A 12,174-nucleotide genomic window follows, 5' to 3' on the forward strand; every position below is an offset into this window, starting at 1 on the left:
TACGCCGAGCGAGAGTGAAATGTACCACACTTTGTCTTATCCCTCCGCACTGTTCAAGTTGAAGCTTACAGCAACACACCTTGCAATGAGCGACTGATTTAACTGTCTGCCCACTTGCACTGCATATCGCAAGCCGCACTGCTAATTAGATGATACCTACAACAATATTGGGACATACGACAAGGATCGCCCGGTGCTTAGCCTGGCACCCCGTATTTCTGCTTTCTGAGAGTAGTTCTTCTGGCAGTCTTCGTCCTATCATTTTTTTAGGAACAAAACTTGTAATAGGTAAAATAGTCATACGTTCTGAAAAAAAAAAATGGCTGAGGCTTAACTTGGTTAACCCTGGTCAGATGCGAAGCATATTGATGGCTAGGCTTGTTAATACATGGCTTTCCTTGGTTGAATACTTGATCATTTTAATACAACCACTAGAAGCCTTCTTCGTGGGGGAAGACAACGGCATGGCTACAGCGGAACGCCGACTAACCCCGAGACGCGCGTTGGGTGGGCGCCTGGATTGCCCCAGAAGCCGCGTCCGCCTGCCCGGTGGAGCGAGCGTTTCACCTACACCGAGTGTGAACGCGCGTTCGAAATGCGCGGGAATGCCGCTCGAGCACATTCCGGTGTCTGGGCGATGGCATCGTTCTCCCTCTCCCAGCGCGTGACGGCGATCTGTCGTGACGTCATGTGTCACGTGGTATGTCACGTGGTGTATCGTCACTGTACCACGTGGTCTGCACGGCGTGCAACCACAGCGACGGCGCGAGGTGGACCCTCATCGTCCTCTGTCGTGACGTCATGTGTCACGTGGTGTGCACGGCGCGAAACCAAGGCGAAGGGCTGTAGTGTACCTCTGGTAATATGCTTCGCATAATAATCCCGAAAAAAAGAGGCACACTAATAGGTCTAGATAGACAGGACTAGCGCTGTCACGTCACGCGGTCACTTCCTGTCACGTCCTTTCCATTCTACATCCCTCCGTTTAGCAATGCTTCACTAACTTGCCGAAACGAAAACTTTGATCAGTCCTCATTTTACTCTTGGAGCGAATTCACTCTGCGAGCAAAGTCATTCCACCAAACGGGCTCTGCTGTCGACTCCGTCCTTTCGAGCCGTTGTTTCTGTTGCCCGCAAAGGACCCAATCTGCCTCAATTGTGCATTGATATCTAATCAGCGTTTCCCCTACGTTGTTTCTGTGAGTCACCTGAAGCACTGTCCTGCCTCGGCTGATTTATTTTGGCATGACTCTCCTATCAGGCGCTTGCACCAACTCGCGCTGACCGTGACAATTTCGATAAGAATTATCCGGCCTTCGAAACTATGGCAATAAAACGACGATTCGGGCTAGTCGATATAACATTTTTGCAGTGGAGGCGCTAACTTTGACAGCACTTCTATTGTATAAAAAGAAACTATAGAAGCTGCAACGCCGCACCCGGCGTATCATCATTCTGCCCGTGTTATTCCGCGTAGTATTCATAAACTCCTCGTCTTGTGAACACGCAAAAGCTTCAAGAGCAGCTGTAGCGCCCAGAATGCGTCATTTAAAGAATCAGGCTGAGCCGCACCTGGAGTATGTTCTTTTTCAGTTCTCATAGAGGCCCCCCCATATGTATAAAAGTTATATTTAGTCATCGGCTGTATTCAACTGCAGCTTGAACCAATTCTTCGGGAAAGCCCGGTGATAAGAAAGCGTCACCGCCCCCAAGCATGAATTGTTGTGGGTCGCGAGACACAGCCGACAGCATATACATTCCAAACACATGATAAAAAGATGGTTAATATTTATTAAATGACCAATGACTTCATCTGCGCTGGTGAGAGAGAAAAAAACGTTTTCTGTGAGGAAAGACCTTCACATCTACCGCTCGACAAGGAACGCCATGTTAGACGGCGGGCTCTTGTAGGGACAGGCTTGTAAAATTGAGGAGCGAATAGAAGCACGGTACCGATCCCAGCGCGTCGGAATATGAACTCGCCATGGTGGTTCAGTCGTTACGGCATCACGGATGTTAAGTCCAAGGTCGCGAGATCGAATCCCGGAAGCGGTGGCCAGGATTTCAAAAGGAGGGGAAACGCGAAAAATTCCTGTTTGTTGGATGTCAGCATACTTTAAAGAACTCATCCTGGTCGAAGTTAGAGAGTTTTAGAATAGTGGGGCTTAATTATTGGAGGTCTCAAGGGAACAGCGGGCCCCACTGTTACGGACGTGTGCGCCGGGGACTTGTAGAATAGGGGTTTTCTCTACGCGCGGGCATAAGGCTTGGGTTTGTTGACTGCAGCACTATTCCGACCAGGAAGAGAAATGACCGGTAAAAAATAAACGAATGAAAATACTTGTGTTCGATATGCCTGGCTACTTTTCTGCAGTACTAGATCTGCATCCGCAACAAGGACAACATACAAGTAATGCTTTTGACCTTTTTAGGACTGTTTGCCGCGTGCAGCGCCATCTCGGGAGGAAATCGCAAATGTAGCTCTCGCGAATATAATTATTTTCAACTGCGCTTTTGTTGCCACGAGTAAAAATGAATGCATGAATAAGGAAACATTGTGTGTACGGAGTGCAAATTCTTTGTGAAACTTTCTTGAACCAAAATCGCTAACCTGTTTTAACAACCCGCGCTTTCTGACGTCAAACGACGCGTAATTGCTAAGCATAGCAGCTCTGTAAACACAGAAGCACGAATGAGCACAAGAATCTCTGTAATCACAAAGACACAAAAAAATCTTGTGTTCCGAGCGGAAGCGTTGTGCGTCTATCGTTTCTGTTGTCCTGTCGTTACGGCCGATTTTTCTGTAGTATTGCGAAGGTGTCTGTTGTTGCTACAGAACTGGCTCTGTGGTTAGGACCTGAGACTGTTCAATATTACAGAAAATCCTGTCGTTACGACAAGAATTTCTGTTGTCGGGGCGCAAAATACTACAGAAAATTATTTTGGGGACAACAGAAAGTTTTCTGCACTATTTTTCGATCCACTGCGATGGCTGCCGCTTTTCTCTCTCCCTCTTATCTATCCTTCCTGCCTTTGTCTTGGCGCGCTTCGGGTTTCCACTTTGAAGGACAAAGCCAGGGCACATTTCCTTCCCTCATAACCGCTGTACCACTGACGTGAGAGTTCCGTTTCTTGTACAATAGCTAATGCAACAGTAAAGAATTCCAGAACACAGATAACAAAAAAAAAATAAAGGTGCATTCCTTAGTGATGACATTACGGGTCAGACAATGACGGGCATTATCGCGTAGAGATTAATAACACCTATGCTTGTGAGATCATTTCGCCTGAGATGGTTCGGTGCCTAAGTATTGCCGTAGCGCCGGGTACGGCTCCAAAATAAGTCGCTCATAGAGCTGGGGTATTTCGACCCCGGAAACCTGGCTGAAACGACACTTACCATGGCTGGCCAGCTTACATTGTTAATGTGTGCATACTGCAGGAGGAGGGACATACATTTCGTTTCTTTTTTTTTTTTTTTGCGAACGGGCTTTCATTTCACAAGAAATTGATCTCGCGAACGATATGCGCGGTCACGCGAAATAAATGTAGGCACCATAGGTTGGCGGACTCCCTCATGAGTCGACCCACTCGGCTTCACTCAAGCTCACACTCAGTTCATGATCTGAGTAGCTTGCGAGTCCGGACCCATGCCGCCGCGGTGGCTCAGTGGTTATGGTGCTCGGCTGCTGACCCGAAAGACGCGGGGTCCATACCGGCCGCGGTCGTCGAATTTCCATGGAGTCGAAATTATAGAGCCCCGTGTACCGTGCGATGTCAGTGCACGTTACAGAACCCCAGGTGGTTGAAATTTCCGGAGCCCTGCACCACGGCGTCCCTCATAGCCTTAGTCACTTTGGGATGTTAAAACCCCAATAACCAAACCAAACTCAAATTCATGTCAGGATTTGGCTGAGAGAGTGTTTTCTCGACGACGATGTGCGCTTAGATTTTTTTTTGCCTTCTTGCTTATTGTCATCGCCTTCTTGTTTACGAAATGGGACGCTATCGGTGACGCCTATGTTTTGTTTCTGGATTTTTTAGCATAAAAGCTCCGCTTTCGGTTATAGTGGTTTCTTTGCGATTAGCACGCAGTAGTACGTCGCCATCACTTTAGGCTGGAGAGGCGCGCATATCCCCCTCCCCACAAATCGTTAACAAAAGCGCAGGAAGTTACCTGGTGCCGAATGCAAACACGCTCCCTTCTGAATCCGGCAGTGCTTTCCCTCATGTACCCTGGGCAATATGACCCAAACTGCCATAAATGTGGTGAAAGGGAAACATATATGACAACATTCTGTGGAACTGCGCAGATGATCCGCCTCCGGCGAGGTTGACACAGCTCTCTTCTCGCGAGCGGTGGGAGGCCGTGCTGGCCAGCTCGGACACCAAGGTTCAAGTACGGGCGATCGAGCGGGCCAATGAGGTCACCGCCAGCCATGGCCTAGCGGCCATCTAGTACGTGTCTCCTGAAACCTTCTGTCGACGCAATAAATGTTTTTTAATCCAACAATCGACATAGGCCGAATTCTATCTGCCCTGTGCTTGGGCTGTTTCACTGCAACAGACCCGCTTACTGGCACAAAGCAGAGATTTATGCCGTTGGTACACGAACTTGTAAATAAAGATTACGTGCTTTCGCTGCGACGGTTGCATATTTTCTCTTTCTGCTTTGTACGTGCAATCTGCATCCCCTGCCCAACTTTTTTTCTTCCTGCTTAAATACGACAGTCACCACCCATCTTTTGTTAGCAGCTTACCGTTTCTATTCAAATGCCTTGCCGATATTTCGTATGCGGGTTTCGTTTCCAGGACGCATTATGAAGTCATGTGAGTCGGTACGAGCGCGGACTGTCTTCCAGTGTGCCTACTGACTCGATTAAAGCTTCTCTGTGGGCGAGTTGGTCCCTAGTGATTTAGTAAAAAGTTATAGCGCAAAAAACACACACAATCACAGGGAGACGGCACACGTACACAAGCGCTAAGGTTGTCTGTTTGCGCTTTAACTTTTTACTAAATCACTACGTACTCGACAGGGGATGACCAAGGGGATCAAACCCGGCCCCGGTCGGGATCAGTAGCGCAACGCCCTCGAGGCTGACCCCTTCCCCGCGTCGGGTGAGGGTCGTCGGTAGGTGCACTTGACCCCATGAGGCCGCAACCTTGCGGCGGAGTCCGGAGGTAGAGCACGCTCGAGGGAGAGGGTGCGGAATCGGATCGAGGCTGCCGCGGACTGGTTCTGCTTCATTCGGCGCACAAGCCAAGCGGAGACGAAGCAGGATGCAGCGCGGGGTCGCGTGCCACACTCGGCTGCGTTCATTTCGATGCATTCGCCAGAATTAGGAGTTGGGGGGTTATCGCACGGGGCTAACCTAAGTGGCTGGACAGCAAGATGTGCACAAAAATTCAGGGAAAAGAGAAAGCAGGAGTGTTCAGAACTAGAAGGATGGCCCTGTGAATTTAGGTGCTTTTTTTTTCTTTCACTGCCTTGTGTTTTTGAAGTGCACGTCTTACAAAGTCAGGGACGGCCATCAACAAGTACCTGCTTTATAAAGGATGGGGTAATTTTCTTCGTTCGACACAAGCCGACTGAACGAATAGTAATCGTCGCCTTTCGTTACAAAAAAGTGGCCTTTCATTGCAAGTATAAATTAGATCTTGCCCTCCATAACGCGAATTAGAAATACTGATTAAAATAGCGGCGAAGCTACGCTCTCCGAAGAATCTGGACAGTAACCGCAAGTTTGTCTCCGCCTGAATACGCGCAGCTTCTCCCCAAATTGTGGGAAGTGTAATCCAGAAAAGTATTCTTGGTTGCATCATACCACTGGCGAGATGGCTAGCACCAAAGCATGCAAGACCCTAGTACGTCACTTAACATGCAGGCTACCGCGTGCAAAATGTGACTAGCGAAATTTTACTGAGGATGTTCCTGAAATTTTCCCAGTTGGTGTTGCGCACAATTTAGAAGAAAATATATTATTTCTTAACCAACTTAACCTTAACCAACCAACACTCCTAAAAGTTTGTTGAGACTGAAAGGTAAATTTTGTTTTCTACACATACGAAGCAGCACGGTGCCCGTGGCAACGGTTATTTAGCGCGCATTTGAGTTTGGTAGTGAGCAGTGAATCTACAGCTCTACTGAATGTAAAAGCTAGTAATACTTTTAAATTCCTACCCAAAACGACAACAGTCTCCACCTGTCGGCACGTGGAAGAAGTTTCCCAGACAAGCATCGGTGTTAGCAGTTAAAATTTAATCGTTCACACCATCCCAATCTAACGTCCGATACCCAAGTCCGAAAAGTACACACGATTAAATGGCATTGCAAAACAAAGAACAGCATTGCAAAAAACAAAGCCTCGGGGTGGGACTGCCCACCCCCCTGGCAATGTTCCTTCTTTCCCCTGGAGATCGCCGCGAATCACCGTCGCACACCTAGGCCCCAACTGCGCATCATCCAATTCTTGGAAGTCTCGGAAGAATTTTTGTCGTCGCTTGCCGTCTTCAGCAAGGTTGGGTTCGCACCTCTGTGTATCTCACCCTCGAAGGACATCGGTGTTGTTGACTTCGCTAAACTCGCTGCCCGGCGTCATCCGGGAGAGGCACATCCGCGAAGCCTTCGCGCGTGAAACTCTGATCCCCGTCACACGGGGGTTGTTACGGAACGGCACGACACCAGCACTATCCCTTTTGTCCCCGGTGACGACCCGCCAGTGACCGCTTGCCGCCACCAGGTGCAGATGGCTCTCCTCGTGCAGTGCCGTCCGGGCAATTGGTTTGGTTTTTGAGGACAGGAAATGGCGCAGTATCTGTCTCACATATCTCGGCGGGCACCCGAACCGCGCCGTAAGGGAAGGCAGGAAGGTGGGAGTGAAAGAGGAAAGAGGTGCCGTAGTGGAGGTCTCCGGAATAATTTCGACCACCTGGGGATCTTTAACGTGCACTGACATCGCAAAGCACACGGGCGCCTCTTGCGTTCCGCCTCCACCGAAACGGGGCCGCCGCGGTCGGGTTCGAACCCGGGTACTCCGGCTCTGTAGACGAGCGCCTTACCACTGAGCCACCGCGGCGGGTACCGCGCAATGGCCCTTCTCCGAAAGTCGACGCCACGTCCCTTGCTGAGGCCTACTAATAGTACTACAACTGGAGCACCGCGAAACTTGGGAATTTTAATTGATGAATCTGTAAGTAAAAACGAAGGAAGCTCGATGGGCACCGCCACATTCGGCGATGAACAATGAACGCCAAGGGCTGGCAGAGCCGAAGATGCTTCTCAGGCACCCAGCACTCGCACTGCGCACAACCACGCGCCTCTTCATAGTCTCCGCCGTCTCCTCCGTAGACCCGCTCAACCGTCGTAGCACTGAATGAGCGCCCAAAACAGACCCGCCGCAACCCTCTCCCGACGCGCAGGAACCGCCATCGCGCGATGCCCGTTTCCGCATTGGAGCGAGAGCTGCCAGTGTAGGGCCGGCCCGCACTTCCCCGCTGCTCCAGAGATAAGAATCGGGACTGCGTGCGCCTGGACAGCGTCGGGCCGCCGAGAAAGCCGGCACTGTGGCCCACTTTTACTCTCGAGCGGACGCCGCGGCCCGCCGGTCATCGAACCCGGCCGACCCTGAAGCCGCCGCCGCCGCCGATCTTGAGCCGCCGCGGAAGAAAAGGAAACGATAGTCCTTTCTTCTTCATCCTTCTCTTCGTCCCGCCCAGGAACACATCCTCCTCCCTGCGTGCCCGACGCCGCGCGTCCTCCGCGAAGATAGGCGAGAAGGCACGCTGTGTGTAGCGGAGGCGAAAGCGGCAATCCCTGGTTGTCTGACTCCATTCTTTTTCCAGAAATAGCGGCGCATATTCGCTCGCCTCCGCCGATGCTGGTCGGTCGCCACTGCGGTTGCCGCGGTGTCAAAGATCGCGCAGAGGCAGATGAGAAACAGGATTCGCGAGCGGTGGGTGCCGAGGCGAGGCGGCTCGAAGCGGTTGTGTGGCCCAAGAGCATAACGCGTGCGGCCTATCACGCGCCCTTCACGTTGCTTGTCACGGGCCGCTCGCACCTTTCCTCGACGCCCAGGGGTCTGGAATAAATGATCCTCACACGCGCGTGCGAACCTGACGTGCGCAACAGGTCTGCTGATACGATAACTCTGTTCGAATGGAAAGGGCATTCCAGGAGGTTTACGCCTGTGCTGGTTTTGAATGCCTTCACGACTGCAGCTTTCGTTCGTGTGACTTAAACGGAATGCCGAACCTGGGGCTTTATGTGAGCAGTAATCGCGTAGATAACGACGACTTTTTGTATCTTTTCTTTTCGTCGACGACATACACAATGTCACTGCTTGTTAAGGTTCCTGCCATTCCGCATTTTGCAGCGTCGTGTCGCTGATAGCCTGACGACCGCGAAACACCTCCTGTAGTAAGCGTCACTGATCGCATTTCCATTCATGACCCTCGGAGGTACACGCCAAGACGCGACGGCTAGCCGGCATAAGGCAGTAGAGCGGCCCGGACTAGGCGGGCTTTCCCGCCGTAGAAAACCTGCAAAATTGCGGAAAAGCTGACTTACAGAGACACACGATTATATTCCAACCAAGTACCCTCGGTCAGAGGCTGCGTTTTAACTTCCTGCGCTGCCCACAGAAGGGGTCAGTTGCCCTTCATAGTATTCGTTTTCGAAAATGAGAGAGGGTAATTCCATTTAATCTGCGTGAACCTGAACTCCGGGCGGCTTCCACCAACTTTCGAGATCGTATATAAAGGGTAGTTGTCGAAAGGGCACAATGTCTCGACCTGTCTCGACTTGGTCCTCGCATTCGTACTGGTTTCGCACCTCTCTTGTGGACAGAAAGCAAGAGAGCGCGAGGAAGAAAAACATATTCTTCACTAGCTAGAGACCAGTGCTGCATGGTGAGGATTTGACACTATTCTGCCCAAGATTTGATGAAAATTTCGCACCCACTGGAAAGTTTTTTTATTTGACTCCATTGCGTCTTTTCGATAACTTCCGTCACAGCCAGATTAAGGGGCATCTGTCTCCTTCCACTTTGAAAAGAATGCGACGGTGCCATCTGTGCCGACAAGAACCTTCGGTTAAGAAACATCATTGCTGAGAAGGTGAATTAGTCATTTCTCGTTAAACAAAACTCTCGTTCCCTAACTGCGTTTGCTCCCCGACCCTGCTTGCAAACAAAGGGGAAAACGCGAGGAGGGATTCCCCAGTCACCTTCCACTGAATATAACTTCGAAGAGGAGAGGATCCGACCACGTCCTCCTGATATTACGCATAGAGAGCGTTTGCCGAAAGGCTACAATGGTGCCTTCCGCTCACCGACACATGTCTCTAGCTTATCATCAATAAATAAAAAAAATGAACTAGGGGTCATTCACGCTATGCCAGTTTTAAATAGATTGCAACGGAAAGCGACTCGGTCTTACGCGCTCTTCCTTTCGTGTGCAGAGTAGCTAAGGATGCGCAAATCTTCTGTAAGCCAGCTATCCTGCAATTCTGCAAGTTTTACGCCAAATTTACAGTTCCCGGTACATAGCTGGCTCGGCGGCAAGCGTGCCTTGACGCTGGGAAAAGCACACCTGTCGACAATAGTATCACACTAATCAGTGCTGTTCGAAGACAAAGAACGTAAGAGAATGCTGAGTAAGAGTTAACGAAGAAACTGGCGCAACGTGCGGTGGCTGCTAGCTGCTGGTTTCCCAACCTCCTTGTACCGGTGCACCGGCTTGGTACACTTTTATTTCCTTAGGCGCGTTTTCGCCGAGGTAGCAGTCTGATCAACCGTACGAAAAAAAAAAAAACCTAATTTAGCCAAAAATTCGTAGTGAACCGTTTTGATGCAAACGAATCGTCGTTATGAATACGCTGTTGATTTCGGTAGTCAAGCAACACCTTGGGTGCAAGCGGACACGGCGCTGACGGCTGTGAATTTAAGCGAGGTTATCAGCAGCTCCTAGAGGGGTGCGCTACCGGACGGAGGTCATTTGACGCAAGGCTTTGGCCAAGAGGCTCTGGTTGACCCCATGGCTGATTGACCAATGGTCTCCGGTTTATTGTTTATGGTTTACGGGGGCTTAACGTCCCAAAGCGACTCAGGCTATTAGGGACGCCGTGGTAAAGGGCTCCGGAAATTTCGACCACCTGGGGTTCGTTAACGTGCGCTGACATCGCACAGTACACGGGCCTCTACAATTTTACCTCCATCGAAATTCGAACGCCACGGCTGGGACCGAACCCGCCTCTTTCGTATCAGCAGCCGAGCACCATAACCACTGAGCCACCGCGGCGGACCAATGGTCTCCGATTGACGAACAGGCTCCCTGTATTGTTCCGCATCTTTTTCACCCGGTTTAGCAGTTACAAAATGATGCCTCAGCCGTGCCGTGATTAAAACTCGGAAGCGGGGTACTTCTGCAGCGACTTCCCCGCACCGAGCAGCTCGTGCTTTCCGGCACCGCTAGCGCAGAGGGACGAGGCACGCGAGCCACGCGGAAGCCGTCGTCTGGGCGTCGTCGCTCTTCCTTGACGTACGCTGTCGAGTGGTCCCCCCCCCCCCCCCCCCTCCCCCCCCGGCCGGCCGGCTGACCCACATGCGCCCGTCCTCCGGTGTGGGTGCACCAGAGCAGCAGCGAAACGGCAGTGCGCCACTTCCCCCGTGTCTCCCCCCCACCTTTCCCGGCGACGCTCGCACGAACACACGTCGCACACGTGCATAGCGTTGCACGGTGATCGGCTCAAAGGTGAAGCGCGAACTGACAGGTAGCGGCATCGAATGTAGGGAAATGTTCTCTGAGAAGTCCGTTAATTGCACCGTGTAATGGAAACGAGCTGTATCGGGCGACAACGCATGATTATCGCCCTTATCAGAAAAGAGCGATGATGCATACCCTCGATGCTTGTTTCCAAGAAGTTCAGCTCATATTGCCGTAATCAGTGCACGCATACAGCATTTTTCTGAACTTTTTTTTTGTGCTCAGTTTCTTTTATGCATGCTTAGGTCTGTATTCTAGCGGCAGGCAAATGCGAAAGTTGCTGCGCTTGCTATCGACTGCACTGATAATAATGCACTAGATATTCTCGCGAAAACGTGCTCCGGCTAATTCTATAAGATGACTGCGCATGTACAAAAACCGAGGAACCACAGTGCCAAGAATGCAACCGTTGGACTACAGTGTTTTTTGCCAATTACCGATCCTATAGTGTGATGTGTGAAACAATGTGCTTTGTGCGAACATACGGAGCCTGTCTTATGTGACCACAGTCTGTCATAAGTGAATTCCCGTCCTCGTCCACTGCTAGTAAAATACGCAGCATACTACCATTCATGACAGCTTCTCAAAACGATTCTGGCGCACCAGCATCTTGCTTTAGCTGAACAAAATACTAACGCACAGCTCAAGACTCCTTTTTCCCACGACGGCAAGTGGGAGCTACCTTGAATTACCGCAAACATGCAAGCGCAGCGCACAGAACACGACTCACTTGACAGAATCCACAATGGGATGCTGGCTGCCCATCATTTTGGCCACGGTGCCCAGGAACGTGTGCAGTTCCCCCATGTTCATCAGCTTCTCCGAGATGCGGCTCGTGTTGTGGCCAGTCAGCTTCTCGGCACGCTGGATGGCATGGTTGAGTCTCAGGGCGCTGGGCACTGCCGCCCTCGTGCTCGAAGGCGACGTCCAGACGCACCTGTGCGGCGGATCACAGGGGGGTCCGCCGGTCACTGCGACGGCTTGACGCACCGTGGGGCACAGGAGCCGGCACTTTCCGGAAGCCATGGTTACGCGCGCGGGAAAGGGTGGCGTGGGCTCACACACACAGTAGCCGGCCTGAAGAACTGCGATGAACGCTGCTGGGATACGCACCAAACGCTGTCCTTTCCGAGGCGATGGCTTGTAACCTCAAGGCTTTTGGAAGTACGAGTGGATCAACCCGAATGATGCGCCGTCAGAACAGTGGCTTCAAGCGATGTGCTCACTCACGTTCCGCTACGACTTCTGAAAGCTAGGCATCGGAAGGACAACGTAGTACTCGAGGAAGTTCAAGGCCTTCGACGACGGGAGCTAACTGTCCTTCGTCCCGAGCCGCGAAACAGGTGCGGGAAACAGAAGGACTGGCCAGTCCTCGCTGTGGCCAATGAAACCGACGCACTGTGACGCGTAGGC

At 51.3% G+C, this 12,174-nt stretch overlaps 1 protein-coding gene across 1 annotated transcript in view; it reads right to left on the reverse strand.

Annotated features, from left to right (window-relative positions):
* Positions 1–11,791, reverse strand: part of LOC149339014 (all trans-polyprenyl-diphosphate synthase PDSS2-like) — a 38,482-nt gene extending 26,691 nt beyond the window's left edge. The window contains exon 1 of the mRNA XM_089550392.1: positions 11,492–11,791. Coding sequence (XP_089406518.1) covers positions 11,492–11,787 — 296 coding nt within the window. The 5' untranslated portion in view covers positions 11,788–11,791. The remainder of the gene's footprint in view (positions 1–11,491) is intronic.
* Positions 11,792–12,174: the final 383 nt, after the last annotated feature.

This window comes from Amblyomma mixtum, chromosome 6, assembly GCF_055824585.1.
Source record: "Amblyomma mixtum isolate Tamu chromosome 6, ASM5582458v1, whole genome shotgun sequence".
Taxonomy (NCBI): Eukaryota; Metazoa; Arthropoda; class Arachnida; order Ixodida; family Ixodidae; genus Amblyomma; species Amblyomma mixtum.